The sequence below is a fragment of the Vanellus vanellus genome (genome assembly GCF_965231255.1).
Source record: "Vanellus vanellus genome assembly, chromosome: 3".
In the NCBI taxonomy this organism is placed as follows: Eukaryota; Metazoa; Chordata; class Aves; order Charadriiformes; family Charadriidae; genus Vanellus; species Vanellus vanellus.
The window spans coordinates 49,406,977-49,423,869 of NC_138907.1; the positions used below are offsets into that span (position 1 = coordinate 49,406,977).

The 16,893-nt window shown below is 41.8% G+C and overlaps 1 protein-coding gene across 1 annotated transcript; it reads right to left on the reverse strand.

Moving 5' to 3' along the window:
* Positions 1-251: 251 nt before the first annotated feature.
* On the reverse strand, positions 252-16,674 carry LOC309669911 (uncharacterized protein). The gene is made up of 14 exons (XM_082480708.1): positions 16,451-16,674; positions 15,367-15,506; positions 14,609-14,698; positions 13,845-13,971; positions 12,975-13,069; positions 12,311-12,467; positions 11,235-11,354; positions 6,455-6,727; positions 4,045-4,190; positions 3,499-3,588; positions 2,703-2,829; positions 2,173-2,267; positions 1,593-1,749; positions 252-456 (listed from the first exon to the last, which is right to left on the reverse strand). Exons 1-14 carry the CDS (start codon positions 16,650-16,652, stop codon positions 326-328), a joined length of 1,950 nt encoding a protein of 649 aa, XP_082336834.1. The 5' UTR covers positions 16,653-16,674; the 3' UTR covers positions 252-325.
* Positions 16,675-16,893: the final 219 nt, after the last annotated feature.

The window sequence follows — 16,893 nt, forward strand, 5'->3', positions numbered from 1 at the left end:
AGGGACCTCGTTCACCATCTCAGCCCATGAAGAAGTCACAGGGACAGCACCAGACTGGTGCCATGATGCCTGTGTACTATCCCCCTCCTGGAAGCATGCCAAGCATTTGCTCGAGGCACACGCACATTTTATTTGGTTGCAACAAGCAAAGCACACACCCTAGGCCCAGAACACACTTAAGAATTAACACCCAAATGCTTGGAGGTGCCAGGTAGATCTTAGGGTTTTCTCTCTTTTTTCATGGGGGCAAAACACAGGGAACGTCCACCTTTGGAGAACCATCTTTGGAGCATGACATGCTGTCGTGCTGCTCATATGCTTATTTTCAGGCCTTGCAGTACACATCGTATTTCATCTTTGCTGCCAGCTTTGTTCCTCCTAGGCAGTCTTCAAATTTTTGGTCCATTTCTTCATTCTGAGCTTTAGAGAAGAGGTCTCTCCAGTTCCCAACAACCCCTGTGTGCAAAACGAAGTATGAAAGACTGAAGGCAGCCACTCCTAAGAGAGGATAATACCTACGCAGCAATGGGGAACCCATGAGGTGGGAGGGATCTGATTTATGCCCCTGAGAAGTCTGATTTCCTGGGAAAAAGTAGCAAAGAAAAGAAGTAAAGGCGGCAGCCAGGCCACAGGGAGCATTGCTGGTACGCTGCCTGTACACCTTCCCTCCCCAGGGGGTGTTTCCAAGGTGGTTTCATGAAGATTATACATGGAAGAGAGAGTAACCTTTTTTTTTTTTTTTTTCACAAGAGAAAGCTCATTTGTGAATGCCTTCATCTGAAGAGGGAAGTTATTTAGGGCAGTAGGGTAGGTGGTAGAGAGGAAAGTGGTTAAATCCTTCTTCCTCCAAGGAGTGGTGAAGGAAAGGCATTAAAGCAAGACCATGCCCACACCCACAGTAGTCAGAAACTAAAAATTCTTGATGTCATGGGGCGCAGCTGGGCTGCCAGAGCTCCAACCCCGGCTCCGCGTCTGTGAGGGGCCATCTCTTGGGCCAACACTGACATACCCATTGGGAGGAACCATGCTGAGAGTATTCCTCAGTACTCGCTGAGGGTGTAAGAAGAAAATGCCTGTAAGGCCAGAAGAGCAGTGAGCAATGCATTCCCTTGAGGTTCAAGAGACTCTTGCCCCACTAGCGCACCTCCTCCCAAAGGGGACTTTCACAAAGTGACACGTGCAGCCTGGATCTGTGATCCAGGATTGGCCTCATCACCTGACTGCCAGGCAAAGACCACACCACTACCCCTCTGTAAAAAGCAACCATCAAACCCAAGCAGATTTGGTGCATAATTGCTGGCATAACTTACACCAGTGTTGGCCCCCACCTTCACATCTCACTTGCCTAACCAACTAGGGCTGCCACAGGTAAATAGGGCAACACGGAAACAATGGCTGAGGACCTTAAGCCAGGATAGTTGAGGCACTCTGGTATGTTTCTCAAAAACAGCCCCAAATCATGCTAACAGCACAGGCTTTTTATATGGGATGTCACAGGAACCTCACCCACACCTGTCTTCCCTAGAAAGCCCAGTAAGCTCATGGCTAAGTGGTCTACTCAGAAGGCAGGTTCTCCATTTGCAGAGACTTACCCTTTCGGAAAAGGATGTCCCCAAACTTTCCATGGGTTTCCTTGGATTTCTCTTTCATAGCTTGGAAAGTGGTTTTCTTTGCAATTCTGGGAAAATCTTCCTCACTCAGGGAGAATCCAAAGAAGGCAGCAATCCTTTTCATTCCCAGTACCGGGTCCTGGCCAAAGCAACATAGGACAGAGGTGAGACCAAAAGACTTGACACCATGGCTGTGACATGAAGCCAGTACCTGGTGGGAAACCCAGCAGAGGAGACTGTCTCCCATGCTGTCAACAAGGAATTCTAAGAACTATGACAGAGAGGGAACCCACACATGGTGTCCTCAGCGTCAAAGAATTTTCTTCTCTCCCAAAACCAGCTGTGCCTGTGCCAGATATGACTCCTTCCACTAATAGGCAAGGCTATCCTCTTCCTAACCCCATGGGCCTCCCCCAGACGTAGAAGAGTAGTTCAGAAATGCATGCCCTTCTAAAGGGGCAGACAGGCTTGACCCAAGAGTTTCTTCTTCCCCACAGCCATATATATATCAGGAAGGCTGCACAGTACAGCCATCAAGGAAGAGCTGAGTGAGATGCCACACCTCTTTTAGTTCCTCATAGCTTATCATCATGATCTTCTCATCGTCGATGTATTTGTTCCATTCCACTAAGTGGTCAAAGTAGGATCCCCAGGCCACTGCATACAAAGAGGAGACATAGCTGTGTAGGGTATTCCACAAAACAGGGCCTTACCAAATCAGAGGAGTCAGCCCAGACAGGTCTCCAAGCATGGCATGAGGATGGTGAAGTGGTGACCAGCTCAACATATCTGTCCTTTAGGCTGAGATCAGTGCAGGATCCCCCAGCTCTGGCCACTAGGTAGCCCTGAACCACAAGCTCTATTGCAGGAATGGAAAAGTCAAGATAAGGCTTTCTCATTATCTCTCCATTCTAAATTAGAGACTAAAAAAAATCTAACTCTTTGGTACTCCCTGTTTCAGCCATAATGTGGGCCTATCTGTCTGTCCTGGGAGTGCCTTGGTAAGGTATGTTGGGGTAGGATTCCCATGCACAGGATCCTGTGTATGCCACTCATGTAGGGAGGAAGGCCAAAGGATACAGGACAAAGTACATTTCCCATTCATGAAGGCTGTAAAGTACTCATCCCAGGAGGCAAAGGACGGCAGCACTGGCATGTTGTTGTAGAAGTGGTAATAGGAGACAGCCGTGTCTTTGGGGTTCCGAACCAGCACAAGGATCTACACCAAGAAAACACATAATTTGTTTTTTGTTTGGTGACTGACCAAAATTCCATCTTCTCAATGCATCGCACGTCCAATAACACTCACCAGACCATACAATCCTCTCTAATTCCTCTTTTGAGCAAGAAATCAAGCTTCAGGGTGAACACAAGAAGCTTTTCAGGGATGCTTTTGGGACATAACTCTGAGGTAGGTCCAATCCAGAGAAATGAGCTCATGGACTACTGAACAGGAGATCCACAAGCAGACTGTGGGTGCACCCTTGCTTCTCTTTGCAGCAATTCCCTTTGAAGACTATCTTAGCGCCAGTCTGTAGTGGGCTTTCCAAAGGTACTCTGGTCTTGGAGGCAAGTTAAAGCAAACAGAATAACTGCTTGTCCTGCTCACTTTTCTAACACAAACCTGGAAGCGTCTTTCTGAAGGAGAACTGAAGGGACAGTGACACCCAGTGAGAAGCCCGCTGATGATAACTTCTTGAGTCAGCAAAGCTGCTGAGGATGTTTGTTCACAGCCTCAGCACACAGCACACTGCCTCTTCAACTTTGGAAATATGCCTGTGCATTGACCAGTCCAGGTGAAGGTGCAAAAACCACATCTCACATAGACAGAGGAAAGCTAATTTGGGGTGGAAATGCTTTTGCAGTGTGATGCAAAGAGAAGACTCACCTTAGCCTTGCTTTGGAGAACAGACAGGGGCAGGAGATGAGGTGGCAGATGGGTCAGTATAATTCGTCTGGAAGGCAGTTTCTTCATCCTCTTTAAAATAAGTTGGAAGAAATGTGACAAGACAGAAGTATCCCGTTCAGTGGCATGTGCCTTTTCAGGAATTGTGGGTAATAAGAAAAGGTGAGACCAGAGAAGAAGGATCTCATCCTTTGGAAAACCCCCAGGGATACACTGGTAGCATAGGCTTCTACCAGCCTCTGCCACAGACCACCATTTCACACGAGACATGCCTGACGACTGGACACCCAAGAGGAAGGTGTTACTGATCAAACCCATAGGGTCCAGGCTGGAGTCTCCTGTGGCTCCTCAGCACTGTCTGTGCACCAAGACCCTTGCGTTGGGACACCAAGGGCAATAATACATGCTACTTGTGCAGACCATAGCAATTGTTAAGGCTCTAGGGTCTCTATTGCCTCTGAGATCCACCACTGTCAGCTATTACTACCTGTAGGAAGAACATTGCCAATATTTTCAGTCCATGCCAACCTCATATATGCCAGGATCTCCAAGTTCTAGGCGTGGAAATATGTCTAGCTTCTTTTCAGCATTTATTCTCTCTTTCATTTCTTCTTCCGTATATTTGGCATCTGTTGATTCCAACTCCTTCACCATTTGGTCAAGCCAGTTGGTTCCTGAAAGGATAAAGACACCAGTAGCACTATGTTGTACCTTAGCCTGTCAACAGGTGGGTGTGCTGGTTTTGGCTGGGAGAGAGTTAACTTTCTTCATAGTAGCTGGTTTGGGGCTGTGTTTTGGATTTGTGCTGAAAACAGTGTTGATAATACAAGGATGTTTTAAGTATTGCTGAACAGTGGTTAATCAGCTTCAAGACCTTTTCTGTGTCTTGCACTGCCGCACCAGCAGGTAGGCTGGGGGTACAAAAGAAGCTGAGAGGGGGCACAGCCGGGACAGCTGACCCCAACAGACCAAAGAGATATCCCACACCGTATGAGTTGTGCTCAGCAATAAAAGCTGGGGAAAGAAGAAGAAAGAGGGGGACATGCAGAGTTATGGTATTTGTCTTCCCAAGTAACTGTCAACACATGATAGAGTCCTGCTTTCCTGGAGACGGCTGAACAACCTGCCTGCTGACGGGAAGTAGCGAGGGAATTTCTTGTTTTGCTTTGGTTGCATGCATGGCTTTTTCTTTACCTATTAAACTGTCTTTATCTCAACCCACAAGTTTTCTCACTACTACTCTTCTAATTCTCTCCCCTGTCCCACTGGTGGGGAGTGAGCAAGCAGCTGTGTGGGGCTTAGTTGCTGGCTGGCATTGAACCATGGACACTAGGCAATTATCAACCAGGGCATGCCAAAAGCTAACAGGGACAGAGCTGTCAGCCCGATGTTGTGGAGTGCTACCCTGCTCACTTCAGAAGCACATCCCATCCCTTAGTGGAAACAGAAGCAGACCACTATTGCTCTTTCCAGCTCTAGCACTTTTTGGTCACCTCAGACTATGGAAATTCCCCAAGAGCAGTGGTGCTCCCAGCACAGGGCCAAATGCATCGTCTCTTGGCTATTTCTGCTCTCCTTCCACAGTGCTGTTTTTGGGAACACTGTATTCCCTCCTTCCGACCAGCTTCATTTTACGGTCTCTTTGTGATCAACACAGTTTGGCATCATTCCCAGCCCCCAGCTAGGCTTCCATAACTGACAGCAGAAGAGGTCATCAACCAAGCCACCAGTCTGTCAAGTGTTGTCACCATCTTTGCACCAGGCTCAGCTGTTTTGGCCCCTGCAACCTGGCACAACTGGTGTGCGAGGCTCTGGGCATGGAGACCCAAGTTTCGGTTTTCAACTGACATCTTCTCGGATACATAGGTGGTCCCTCACACCTTTAAACCATTTCTGTCTGTGCACAGCTCTACAGGTTGCACACAAAGTGGATGTGATAAGGATCAACATTTCCTCTTTTTCTGTGAATGAATTGTTAAGATATTTCTCTAAAGCGAATAGGGAAAAATGAAGGAATCCAAAATGCCCATAGTAAAAGAAAGAGGAAATAATCCAAGTCCTGGTGGCATTCATGTCTTTCACTCCATTTAGATAGATGGGAATCACCTGCATTCTGCCATGCAGTAAGCCTGGGGAAACAGCAGTTGTTCTGCCCTCATTAGCAGGATATATTCCCTGTATTGCTCTTGCAGCACGTAGAGTAACAATAAACTTTCCTGTATTAGCAAGAGCATGGTCAGAAAATCAAGGAATGTGACTATGCTGTTTTACCCAACACCGGTGAGTTCACCACTTTAATATTATGTGCAGGTCCTGCACTGAAGCACAAGAGATTGCGGGAATCTGGAGAGAGTCCTGCTGAACATCCCTGAAATCACTGGGAACTGGAGCAAATGAATGCATAGAAAGGCTTGGTTTGCCCAGGCTAGAGGCAAAAAAAGTCACGGGAGAATCTCACTGCAGTCTTCCACTACTGGAGCTTATTATGAAGACAGAGCCAGCTCCTGAAAATTGGCCAGGAAATGACAAAAGGGAAAAATTACAAATCACAACAAGGGGCTGTCTGACTGCACAGAAGTAAAAACAAAACAAAACAAAACCAGCCAAACAAACAAAAAAACCCCAGCCCCCAAAAGAACACTGTAGTGGGAAAACACTGCAACAGATTTCCAGTAGATTGCGAATATCCACCCTCAAAGTTTTAAAATTCTCCTGTACAAGGGCTTGAGCAACCAAACCCAGCTTTGAAGGTTAGGTCTTTCCCTTGCTTTGAGCAGAAGGTTGTATTAGTTGACCTTTTACAACTTAATTTCATGATCCTATGAAGTCTGATTTCACCATAAGATTTCTCAGTTATTAGTCCTATGTTAAATATTGGCACAAACTTCTGGATTGCAGCATTGGGTACTTGACTGCTTATCAAGAAAACAACACTCACCTGTTTTTGGATAGCCTGCTAGAATCACATCATCACTCCTGGTTTCAAAGTATTTCAGAGCTTCCAAAGTTTCCGGGCTGCTAATTGTAGCAGGGTATAAAATACCTCTGTAGGAAAACAGCATGTCTTCTGGGGGAATCTTTTCACCCTGTGCAAAAGAATTTTCCACTATTTCAATGACTCTTTCCATATTTCTGCTCATGGTTGTATCCCTGTGGAATTCTTTCTTTTCAAAGAAACAGACACAGGCTCTCTTTCCACAATGCAGAAAAACTTTATGCAACATATTAGCAAATCGGACAGGGCGTTCACTCAGGGATGAAGGTACAAGTCACTGATTAACTCTGTATTCTGTTAACTCCTCTTGAAATTACAGGACTGGAGACTGACAATAGTGACATAGAGTCTTTGCTGCAGCTGATACTAGGAATGGGTGTCTGTTCTTTACCAAGCATTGCTATTGGGGCAGCAATTAATAGCATTCAAAGTGTTAAATGAAACTAAAGAAAGACCTATATAGGATATTGCCTGAAATATTTTTACCTGGTGAGCAATGCAGTGCAATTTTCAAACTGGACAACGCGCATGTAGTAGACATGTGGATAGTGGATCTCAACCTAGTTTGTTGTTGACTCCACTAATGGATACACATTCAACGGTGCAACTTCCTTCCAGGTGGTGGCTCTACCCTGCAGTCAATCACTGTAACATCATCACTTCAGGTGCTACCTCCAGAGCTAAGGACAAGTACTACCTAAGCCATACTTCTTATGATTAAATACTCACATTTTGAGATTTTACTTTGCCAAATACTACAAGAAGGTTACTTTCATGTGAAGCTCTAATACTTAGGTTCTGCATTAACATGAATCAAATTCTACCTGTACGACTTCAGGTCTATTTCTCTCTATACGTGTCCCTAATATAATCATTGTGTGAAATTGTTCTTGATGGGGGAGTTATTGGTATTCTGGCAGATGCCTTTCAGAAGATAAGGACTACTGAGATGGAGAAATAGGTATCTCCAAAGGTCGTCCAAACAGAGTCATGCAATACAGGAAGGCCGAATTACCCGGTGGAGAGGCTTTTCACTCTTCCCTTCGCACCCTTAAATAAAGTATGGGTCTCGTTCACTACCCATACATCAAACACACAGCTCCTCACTGCTGTGTACCACATCCATCTCTCTTAATTCATAAACGGATATTAGGTACTTAGTAAACCTATATACAAGTTTAATTAAGGATGAGGAGGTGTCAAGTGAAAAACACAACTGTAAGACCTGGAAGATTGCTTACGGTTACCTATAAAGAATCATTTAAAATTATTTTTCTGGTCTCCCAAAATGCAGAACTATCAAAATAGATCATTTTATTGGAAATATTTTCTCTATTAGTGATATTTTATTCAGAAAAACTGGAGACACTGTTCATATATTATTCCTCTGCCAGCTCTGTTATCGCTTTCAGTTTTCTGTCCCTGTGTTTACTTTGAGTTACAAAGTAAAATCTCCTCCCATTTACCAATACCAAAGAATACATGAAGAAATTAGCATTTTCCCTCCTGCCTCCAGAGCCAGCTGCCTGAATGCTGAGGGAGCCAGATCACTATAACACCTCAACATGGAATCTAACAGCCTGTCACCTGAGCCCGTGGGGACACGGGTGCCTCTGGGTCCTTTAACCCTTGGACCCTGATCTCTGCTCATGAGCAGGGCCCTGAACCCTGTCACAGGTGCCTGGCAGGCTGCTCAGGAGCTGCAGAGGTGAGGCCTCAGAGCAGCTCTGTCTCTCTGGAGAGGCTCAGGGGAACCAGGTGTCCTGAGGGTGCTGGGACTCCCAGTCCCAGCACTGTCTGCCCAGCAGCCCAGTGCCTCCGGGTAAGCAGGTGACCCTGCCGGGAGGCTGTATAACTGTGGTACAGCTCACGTGGTGCCCAGGGAAAACTCTAGCATCTTCTTCAGTGGAAATATTTCAGGACTCATTGGTAACAAAAAGGACTAGACCAGAAAGAAGGGGGGGGGGGAGGGAGGTGACAATTGGTAAGGATCTAGCAGTGATAAAGTTTGAAAACCACTGCTATTGTGTCAGTCAACTATGTCGTAGCTTGAAAAGAGATTCCCAAGATTTTCTGAATGGATTCTCACACTCACTGCCTTCACCTCTTCTTACTTTTCACCCCCTCAAAACATTATTCATTCTTCAAGTCTCCTTGCCCACATTCATTTTCTGACATGGCAGCTTGCTTTTTCCACCCTCCGCTCTCCCACTTCCTTACCCCACTGAATGCAAGGGCACACTGAGTGTGTCTAATGGAGCAAAAGCATGTCCAGTCTTTGCAGAGATTATTCCCAGACCCAATAACAACTGCCTACATAATCTCTCATCCAAAATGCTGCAACAGTAAAATTTTTTGACGATCAATGATTTCTCCTTCTTAAAAAAAATAAATGTGCTAGTCACATTTACTTCTTAAAGCCCAGCGTGCCTGGAAAGCCTCACTGCAAGCAAATTCTCTTGTGCAGTATCAGTGTCCGAAAACTCGAAAGCTGCCATGAAATTGCAATAGGATTCAGCCAGCGAGAACACAGAATGTAACTCTAAAATCTGGTGTGGATCTAATTGGGGGGGAAAAAATATCACATAAGGAAGTCAGACTTGGTGAAGTTTTGCCTGTTTCATAAACTGGAGTGTTTGATGACAATTTAATTAATACAAGAAGAATTAAAACAGACAAGGGGTCAGTAAGAACATGGAAAGGTGGTCTGCTGTATTCCAAGATGCCTACAAGTATAGATCTAGAAGGGACTTAATGTGACTTTCTAGTTCTCCACTTGTACTGCTAAAATATCAAGTATGCCTGTCTTCTCCCTGATAGGTGCTTCCTTAAATTTCTCTGCAGCCTCCCTAAGAAGCATTCTTCAGTTTAGACTGACCTGCAACCACAGGCTGTAACAATTATTGACTGTGTCTTATGAGTGACCCTCCTGTTACTGTAGACCAGAATAAGATTTCACTTTTTTTTTTTCCAGCACTTTCACGATGTTAGCCCTTGCTGTGTGATTCCTCATGTCATTTCATGCCACCTGCTGCTTGACTGATTTACCCTCATTAAGTACTTGTGCCTTTGGTTTCTCTTTTCTAAATGCAGCATTTTACACTTTTATGAACGTCATGTTTGCCAACCTTCTTCTCAATTTGTTATGATGTTTTTCCCCAGTACTTTCAGCCCTCTGTTCTCATGCCCAGACTTAAAAACATATATGATACAGATATTAGTCTGTCCACCAGTGTTAAGAATAATGTTGAATATGACCAGGACTCACCACTAAAGGATATTGCTTTAATTGTCCTCCCAGTTTTGCTGTCATCCAGTATATGCAGTTTGACCATGAGCACACTATTGCAACCAACTTCATAACAGACATGTAAACAAGTGGATATTCCTGCAATTATTGCTGCTGATGACCCTTGCTTCTGGATGCCTTTTGTCACTGTTGCATGAATTTTTAGGAACGCAAATCTACTTTCAGCACTTTAATTTCATTTCTATAACCACATTTGTAAGTTGTCATCTCCACACATGAAGCCATCAATTTGTTGATCTAGATTGTGTCTCTTTTGTCATATAATTTCAGAACCTCTCTGATGCTGTCATCTATTGTATCTTCTGTCTATACGTTATTCAAGAGGTAAGTTATCTTTTAAAGAAGGAACACGAACAGCTTTGACATGGTTTATACTTACCACCTTATTATCCTCAAAATGTTTCATGGTTGGTTGCTTGGTCATCTTTGTTAGTAAATTTCCAAGAATCAAGCTAAGGTGACTGCTCTATTTTGATTCTTCTTTCTCACATTTTTAAACACGGCTATTATATATGTCCTCCTCCAAGCATGTGGTACTTCTCTGGGTTCGAACGATAATTTCTAGTTGTTCAAAGACTGTGTCAGGACTTTTGGATGCTCTGCTTTTGAATCCATTCATTTTTTTCAAATTTTTAAAGTATCATTTCTAGCATTCCTATTTCTTTGCAAAACTCTGCATTTCTAGGCAGAATTTACCAGCTTTAAAAGAAGGTTGGACCAGATGATCTTTCAAGGTCCCTTCCAACCTGGGTTGTTCTATGATTCTATAAAAGCAACACCTCTGAGTGGATCTTGCCTGTTAACACCAGCCCGCAATCTGAAATCCATCTTGAAATTCTGAATTCAGAGAGATTAGAAACCCTAAGAATGCTGATACCCACTCCCTTTCATTCTCCTCCCTCTAGCTTTGATCCAGTTTGTGCTGAAGTCACGGGAAAGATGTTCTTTGTCATTAATTAAGGTTGTGTCAGATCCATATTTTTGCTAGTGATCTTTTCTTTGAAGATGTTGCCCGATTTGGAACATTTAAAAAAAAAAAAAAAACAAAAAAACAAAAAAACAAATCTACACACTAAATAGTTACAGGTAGTCTAGAAAGACTGAGTTTCGCTAGAAAGAGAAAACAGGCATTTTTTTTCCAAGTGACAGCTACTGAAACAGGGCTGTTAAGTTTATCTGAATATGGTTAGTTGCCATCTTATTCAGCAGATGAGTGTAGCCGAAGCACGGCAAAGATCCCACCTTTAAAACAAAAGCATTTTGACTGTAAAGGCTGCTGCATTGTGATTATTACAGTAGTTCTAAAATACTTGGATCATTTGATGTAGGTTTCTAGTATAAAGCATTCAGATGATCTGAGAATGCATTGAAAAGCTCTGGCTGTAACCACATTTATTACTCTTCAGGCTTTACAGTACACTTCATACTTTAACTTTGTTCCCAGTTTAGTTCCTCCAACACGTTCTTCAAATGCTTTGTCCATTTTTGCATTCTGATCTTCACTGAAAAGATTCTTCCAGTCACTTACATCACCTTCAAAGAAGCAAAGAAACTCTTGAAAAACAAGAAATTTTGTTGTTGTTGTATTCTATAGATCTGTCACTCTTGTTCCATTGTACACTAAATTGGGTTGGTCCATTTTTCAAGACAAAACTTCACTCATTTTTGCCCCAATGTAATTTCATGAAGTCAGTGGAGCTACAGCTCTGGGAAACTGCTATAATGCACAAGAACGTATTACTCTTCAGGTGACCATGTCCAAAAAAACAGCCTAAAGTCCTGTTTCCCTGCAGCTCTTTAGTCCAGTCAGTTATGACTGACAAGGTGGAAGAACATGAAGGTGTGACTAAGAATCATCTGTCAGAAGGCAGAGCTGGGTTTCTGCTCCCTTGGCAGCTTGAGTTTTTATGCAGTGAATTCTTTAATGTAAAAAGCAGAAATAGATTCTGACAGCCAGGTTGGCCCTCTCTTGTCTGTGTTCACTACACTGCAAAAGTAGTTCCCTTTTTTTCCCCTTCTTTATGTACCTGACTCTTGCATGCTTGGCTTATGTCTAACCTGTGAGAGTGAACAGGGGGTTGGCAATGACCCTTTCAGGAGATCCTATACTCTCCTAAAAAGTGTGATCATGCTACTCAGGCTGAGTTTGGCCCGGTTTTGCCAGCTCAGGAAGGCCTCTAATGGCTGAAGAATCAGTGGTCTTGGCACAGAGATGGACAGGAGTTCCAATAGATGACAATTCCTCCTTCCCGCCAGTCATCCATGGGCGTCTCAAATTTGTTGTGTGTGGTTGCTTATGTGCTGGCTGTAGCCTGTTGCCGGAGCCTTGCTGGGTCTCTTCCTCAACAGCACTCCTTGACTAGTCTTCTCAAGCACAAAAGTGATAACATGCCTGATACTAATCTGTAATGCTAATATATGTGCAAAAAAGAAGCAAAGGATGGGTGGCCCAAGTCCTTTCGACCTCTGGACCTCTTAGAACTTCCTACCTTTGCGAAAGAGAATATTGCCAAATGACCCGTGGGTCTTCTGTGAGTTCTTCTTCATTGACTGGAAGCTGCTTCTCTCTACCACGCTCTGAAGCTCTTTCTCAGTCAGGGAAATCTCAAAGAAAGCAGCTATGTTTTTGACACCCAGGGCCGGATTCTGAAAAGAGGAATGCAACATACCACATGACATTCAAACAAATTACACTGCTTTCCGAGGTGTCTGCACTTCCCTACATCTCTCTGCTGGCTGCATATATAGAATATTCATAGCGTTCAGTAGGACTGAAGTGTTTCTCTTCTCCATAATTATTTTCAGAGGAGGTAGGAGCTGTCTTCCTATAGATCACAAAAAATTGTACGATTTACAGTCCAGCAAAATCTACACTGTTGAACATATAAAAGCTTCCCCCGAAAAATTACTGGATATTTTGATTTACAGCGATTTGGGTTTATATCACAGCTAAACAGAAAACAAGAATGATTTTCACCAGCAAAATTTTAAAAAGGCTTTTTAGTTTGAATTTCACCTTTCCTTCCCTTAAAACAAAATTTATCTTATACAGTATCACACAGTTTGAATACACTACATGAATATAATGGTTAATTGGTTTAGGAACAAATGTTCTTTGACATATAACATTTTTGTAACTATTGGTAACCTCACCTCTTTTAGTTCTTCATAAGTTATTGTCATAACATTTTCATCATCAGCATATTTGTTCCATTTGGAAAGGTACTCCAAGTAGCATCCCCAGGGCACTAAATAAAATAAAAGAATCCTAAGATGAAGCATAAATGAAGATTAGACAAGATCCTTATGAAATAAACCAGTTTTTACTCCTTAAGTTGATCCCTCAGCCATGGGCAATATTAATCATATCTATGCCAGAGTTTACACCCTTCTGTGGGAATTATGGGGTTTTCCTCCAGGCTGTTCTGACACTTGCACATGTCTCAGGCATATGATAGAATTTGTAAGTTTGTACGGTAAAACTTGTTAGTATTTCAAGATAGATGTGAGTCAAAGAGCTATCAGTAATCAAACCATCTTGCAGACTCCCTTAATCCAGTTTAAAAACTTCTGCTGGCCGTGTGCTATGCCAAACTGCAGAATTTATGCAATTTTAAGTGAGTGGCGTTATTTTCTTCCTTTTTTAATGCACTAGACTTCATCCAAATTCATCTGGTCCAATCTGGCATGTTCAGATGTCTGCATGGGTACAATATGACGGACATTGGACAGGAGGGGTGAAGGGGATGTAAGACAGCAATAAGGAGGAACTGCTTCTTCCAGGGAAAAATATTGGTTTGTGCAAGTTAAAGCACTTTGTGGGAGTGCAGTTTTGATAAGGATTTATCCTCAAGCAGTAAGACAAGTACTCTAAATTTCAGTTAAAATCTCTAACTTTCTGTCTTTAATCTCTGCTTTTGTACGGTAAACAAAAAAAGCCCTAGTGAAGCTGATTTACAAAGTGCAAGGCTTTTAGGCAAAGACAAACCATTGAATAATTAACACAGACAGAATATACTGTACTTTTCTTTGTCATGAAAGCTGCAAAGTAATCATCCCAGGTGTCATACGAGGGAAGGGTAGACATGCCATTGGAAAAATGGTAAAAAGATGTAGCTACATCTTTTGGATTGCGAACCAGCAACAGTATCTAGAAAAAAAATAAAATATTTTATTTGTAGAGAAAGACATAACAAACTACAGTATGAAGAAAACAATAATCTACTTTATAAACACAGTTTGGGGAATTTCTAATATCTTATGTACTACTTGCAGAAGTAGCAATTTCATTCGAAATTCAGAAGGTGAAGGATTTGACTTTGCTTCAGTACCTTGTGAAGATGATTGCCTATAATTATTAAAATATCTTTTGCAGATTAATCAAATTAATTATGGAGAATCTAAGTATGTTTTGCTCAATAGAATAATCATTCATCATTTAGGTAATAGGGAAAAATAACAAAAATACAAATTCTCTCTGAAACTTGGCACATTGAAACCCTCACTTGTGACAACACCATAAAATGCTTCCCATAGGAAATTGTGTTAAAATACATTTGTCCTTCCTCCCCAGCCTCGCTTGTGGAGACTGACACAAAGGTGTCAATAAGGATGAGCTGAGATTAAGTGAGATGAATGGCAGTACTTAAATAGGCATGTAGAAATGGCCAGGCTAAACACTTAAGTATAAGACTGATTCTGAAAATTGGCAGAAAAGTACTAAATTGGCTTTTAAAAAAAAAATCTGTTGGAGTGTTTGCTTTCAAGACATTAAAATCATCACTCACCTTGGCTTTATTTTTGAAGATAGACCTTGGAAGATTTTCAGGAAGGAGATGAGTCAATATAACTCTTCGAGAAGGTAATTTGTTCATTCGCTTTAAGAATTGGAAGGAGGAAAGCGGTCAGTTCAGTTAGTACCAGTATTCTTTTCATCAGCCTATGATAAAATATTGCCTTGCTAAACTTATCAACAGGTATTGGCTGATAGAAGCACTTATTCTTCGAGAGTGTTATCCTGAGATCTTAGTGCACTGCTCTAAGTAGCTCTAACTTTCAAAAGCCCCTGAGAATGAGCATTTGGAACAAGATTATCCATTGCTAATTCTTTTCAGTGATAATGAATTTAACACGTTCTGTTAGACACGGGATCAAATCCAAAGGTAAGATGCAGATTCTACTTGGGGGTATCTGAAGGCTGAAGGATCTCAAGGAGAGAGGAGGAGCGAGGAAGAAGAGCTAGTAGAAGAGACAAAAGCCATTCTTTCAGGTTTTGACATTTCGTGAAAGTCTTCTTAAATACAAAACATGCTACGCTGAATTTCTGCCGTTCTTGTGTATACAATGAGTATGTGCTCCTCTCAAGCCCTCTGAAGTGTCCATTTACCCCTCCGTATTTGGCAATGCAGATGACATTCATCCTGACCAGATGCCACATATAGGGAAGTGGGAGAGTTCTTATCAAACAGTGGAATATTTCACACCCCATATATTCAGTATTTGAAGCACAAAATTTTGACAACTTTCATACGTATTCTGTGCCCACCTCATATTTCCCAATATCTCCAATTTCAAGGTAGGGGAATTCTTCCAGTTCTTCATCATTCACACTGCTTGCTTTATTCTGCGTTTTCTTTTCAAATATGGCTAACAGGTCACTTAAGATTTGACCTACCCAGTTTGTGCCTGAAAGGAGAAAAATACGGAATTGTTTGTGAAACCTTTAGAATAAGCAGAAATAGATTTGCCATGAAAGCCAAGAGGTAGGTAGTACTATCAGGTGAGTTGCTTCATCTCCTTTCATGTGATACAATCACAACTGTCTGGACAATCATGTCTCAGGGTCCTACCTTTGCTCTTTATAAGGATACATTTCTCCAACTCGAATGGCTCAGTACATTGTAAATTAACTTGTATATCGTAAATTAACTAATAAAGAAGAAGAACCACTAAGATTCAAATAGGAAAACATGCATTCATGTTATAGATTTTTATTGGGACAAATATAAGGGGGATTTGGGAGGTAAACCTGTACGTCAAAACCTAGTATATTATATATGTTTTCGGACATGATGCATAGGATTATCTTGGGAGGAAAGATGAGTCACAGAACTTTAGCACAGGAGCAGAACTAGGTCTGAAAATTGTGCTGTATGTGCCCATTTTCTTTATCATAGGCAGAAATTCTCTAAAGTGACATTTCCTGTACACATTTATTATATTTTTATTCATAACATAAAGAGAGTCTGTAGAGAACGCTCATCTTTGGTTTACCATTTCCTGACTTCTGGACACTGGGTTCCTACATCTCTATCACTACAGTCTTAATAACTACATTATGGTGCGTAGCGTTTCTTCAAAAAGAAAGCATGATAACAAAGCAAAAATTTTACAATCCTGTATCATACATAATCTTATGTATCATCTAATATACATGATATATATTATTATATATTTGGTGTATATATATTTTGTTAATATATTATATATTAGTGTACAGATATTAAGGTAATGTAATGTAATATATATAGTATGTTATATGTTATTTTATTATATTATATATATTTAGTACAAACCTACTCATTTGCCATTACATAACTTTATTTATGAAGAAAGAAAACTATATTCACCAGATTTAGGGTATCCTGCCAAAATGATATCATCCCTTCTGGCTTCAAGGGACTCCATGGCTCTGAATACTTCAGGACTGCAAAAAGTAACAGGGTAGAGAATCCCCTTGTAAGAAAAAAGCAGTTCATCACGATCCATTGCATTAGCCGCAGCCATTGCCTTATCTATAATCTCAGCAAATTTTTTCCTGGACTTCTCCATTCTTGTCTCTCTCACACACACAGGCTCCGTCACAGTGTGAAATGCTATGCAGAAAGAGACAGCCACAGATTACCTTTTAATAGGGAGCTGGGTGGGGTTTTTTGACCCTGTGAGCAATAATTTACTACTCTTTCTGAAACTGTAATGAAATACGCAACTCCAGTCAAAGACCTGAAGTCATTTGAACTTTTTGAAATCAACAGAAGTCCAACATAAACAAACAAGAAAAACAAGAAAATGC

Excerpts from the sequence above, each read along its gene's own strand:
- LOC309669911 (XM_082480708.1), bottom strand. The coding sequence starts at position 16,652 with ATGGAGAAGTCCAGGAAAAAATTTGCTGAGATTATAGATAAGGCAATG. Across the intron at positions 14,699-15,366 it reads GAGATATTGGGAAATATGAG|CGAATGAACAAATTACCTTC; the intron begins GTGGGCACAGAA and ends CAATTCTTAAAG. Across the intron at positions 12,468-12,974 it reads CTTATGAAGAACTAAAAGAG|AATCCGGCCCTGGGTGTCAA; the intron begins GTGAGGTTACCA and ends TCCTCTTTTCAG.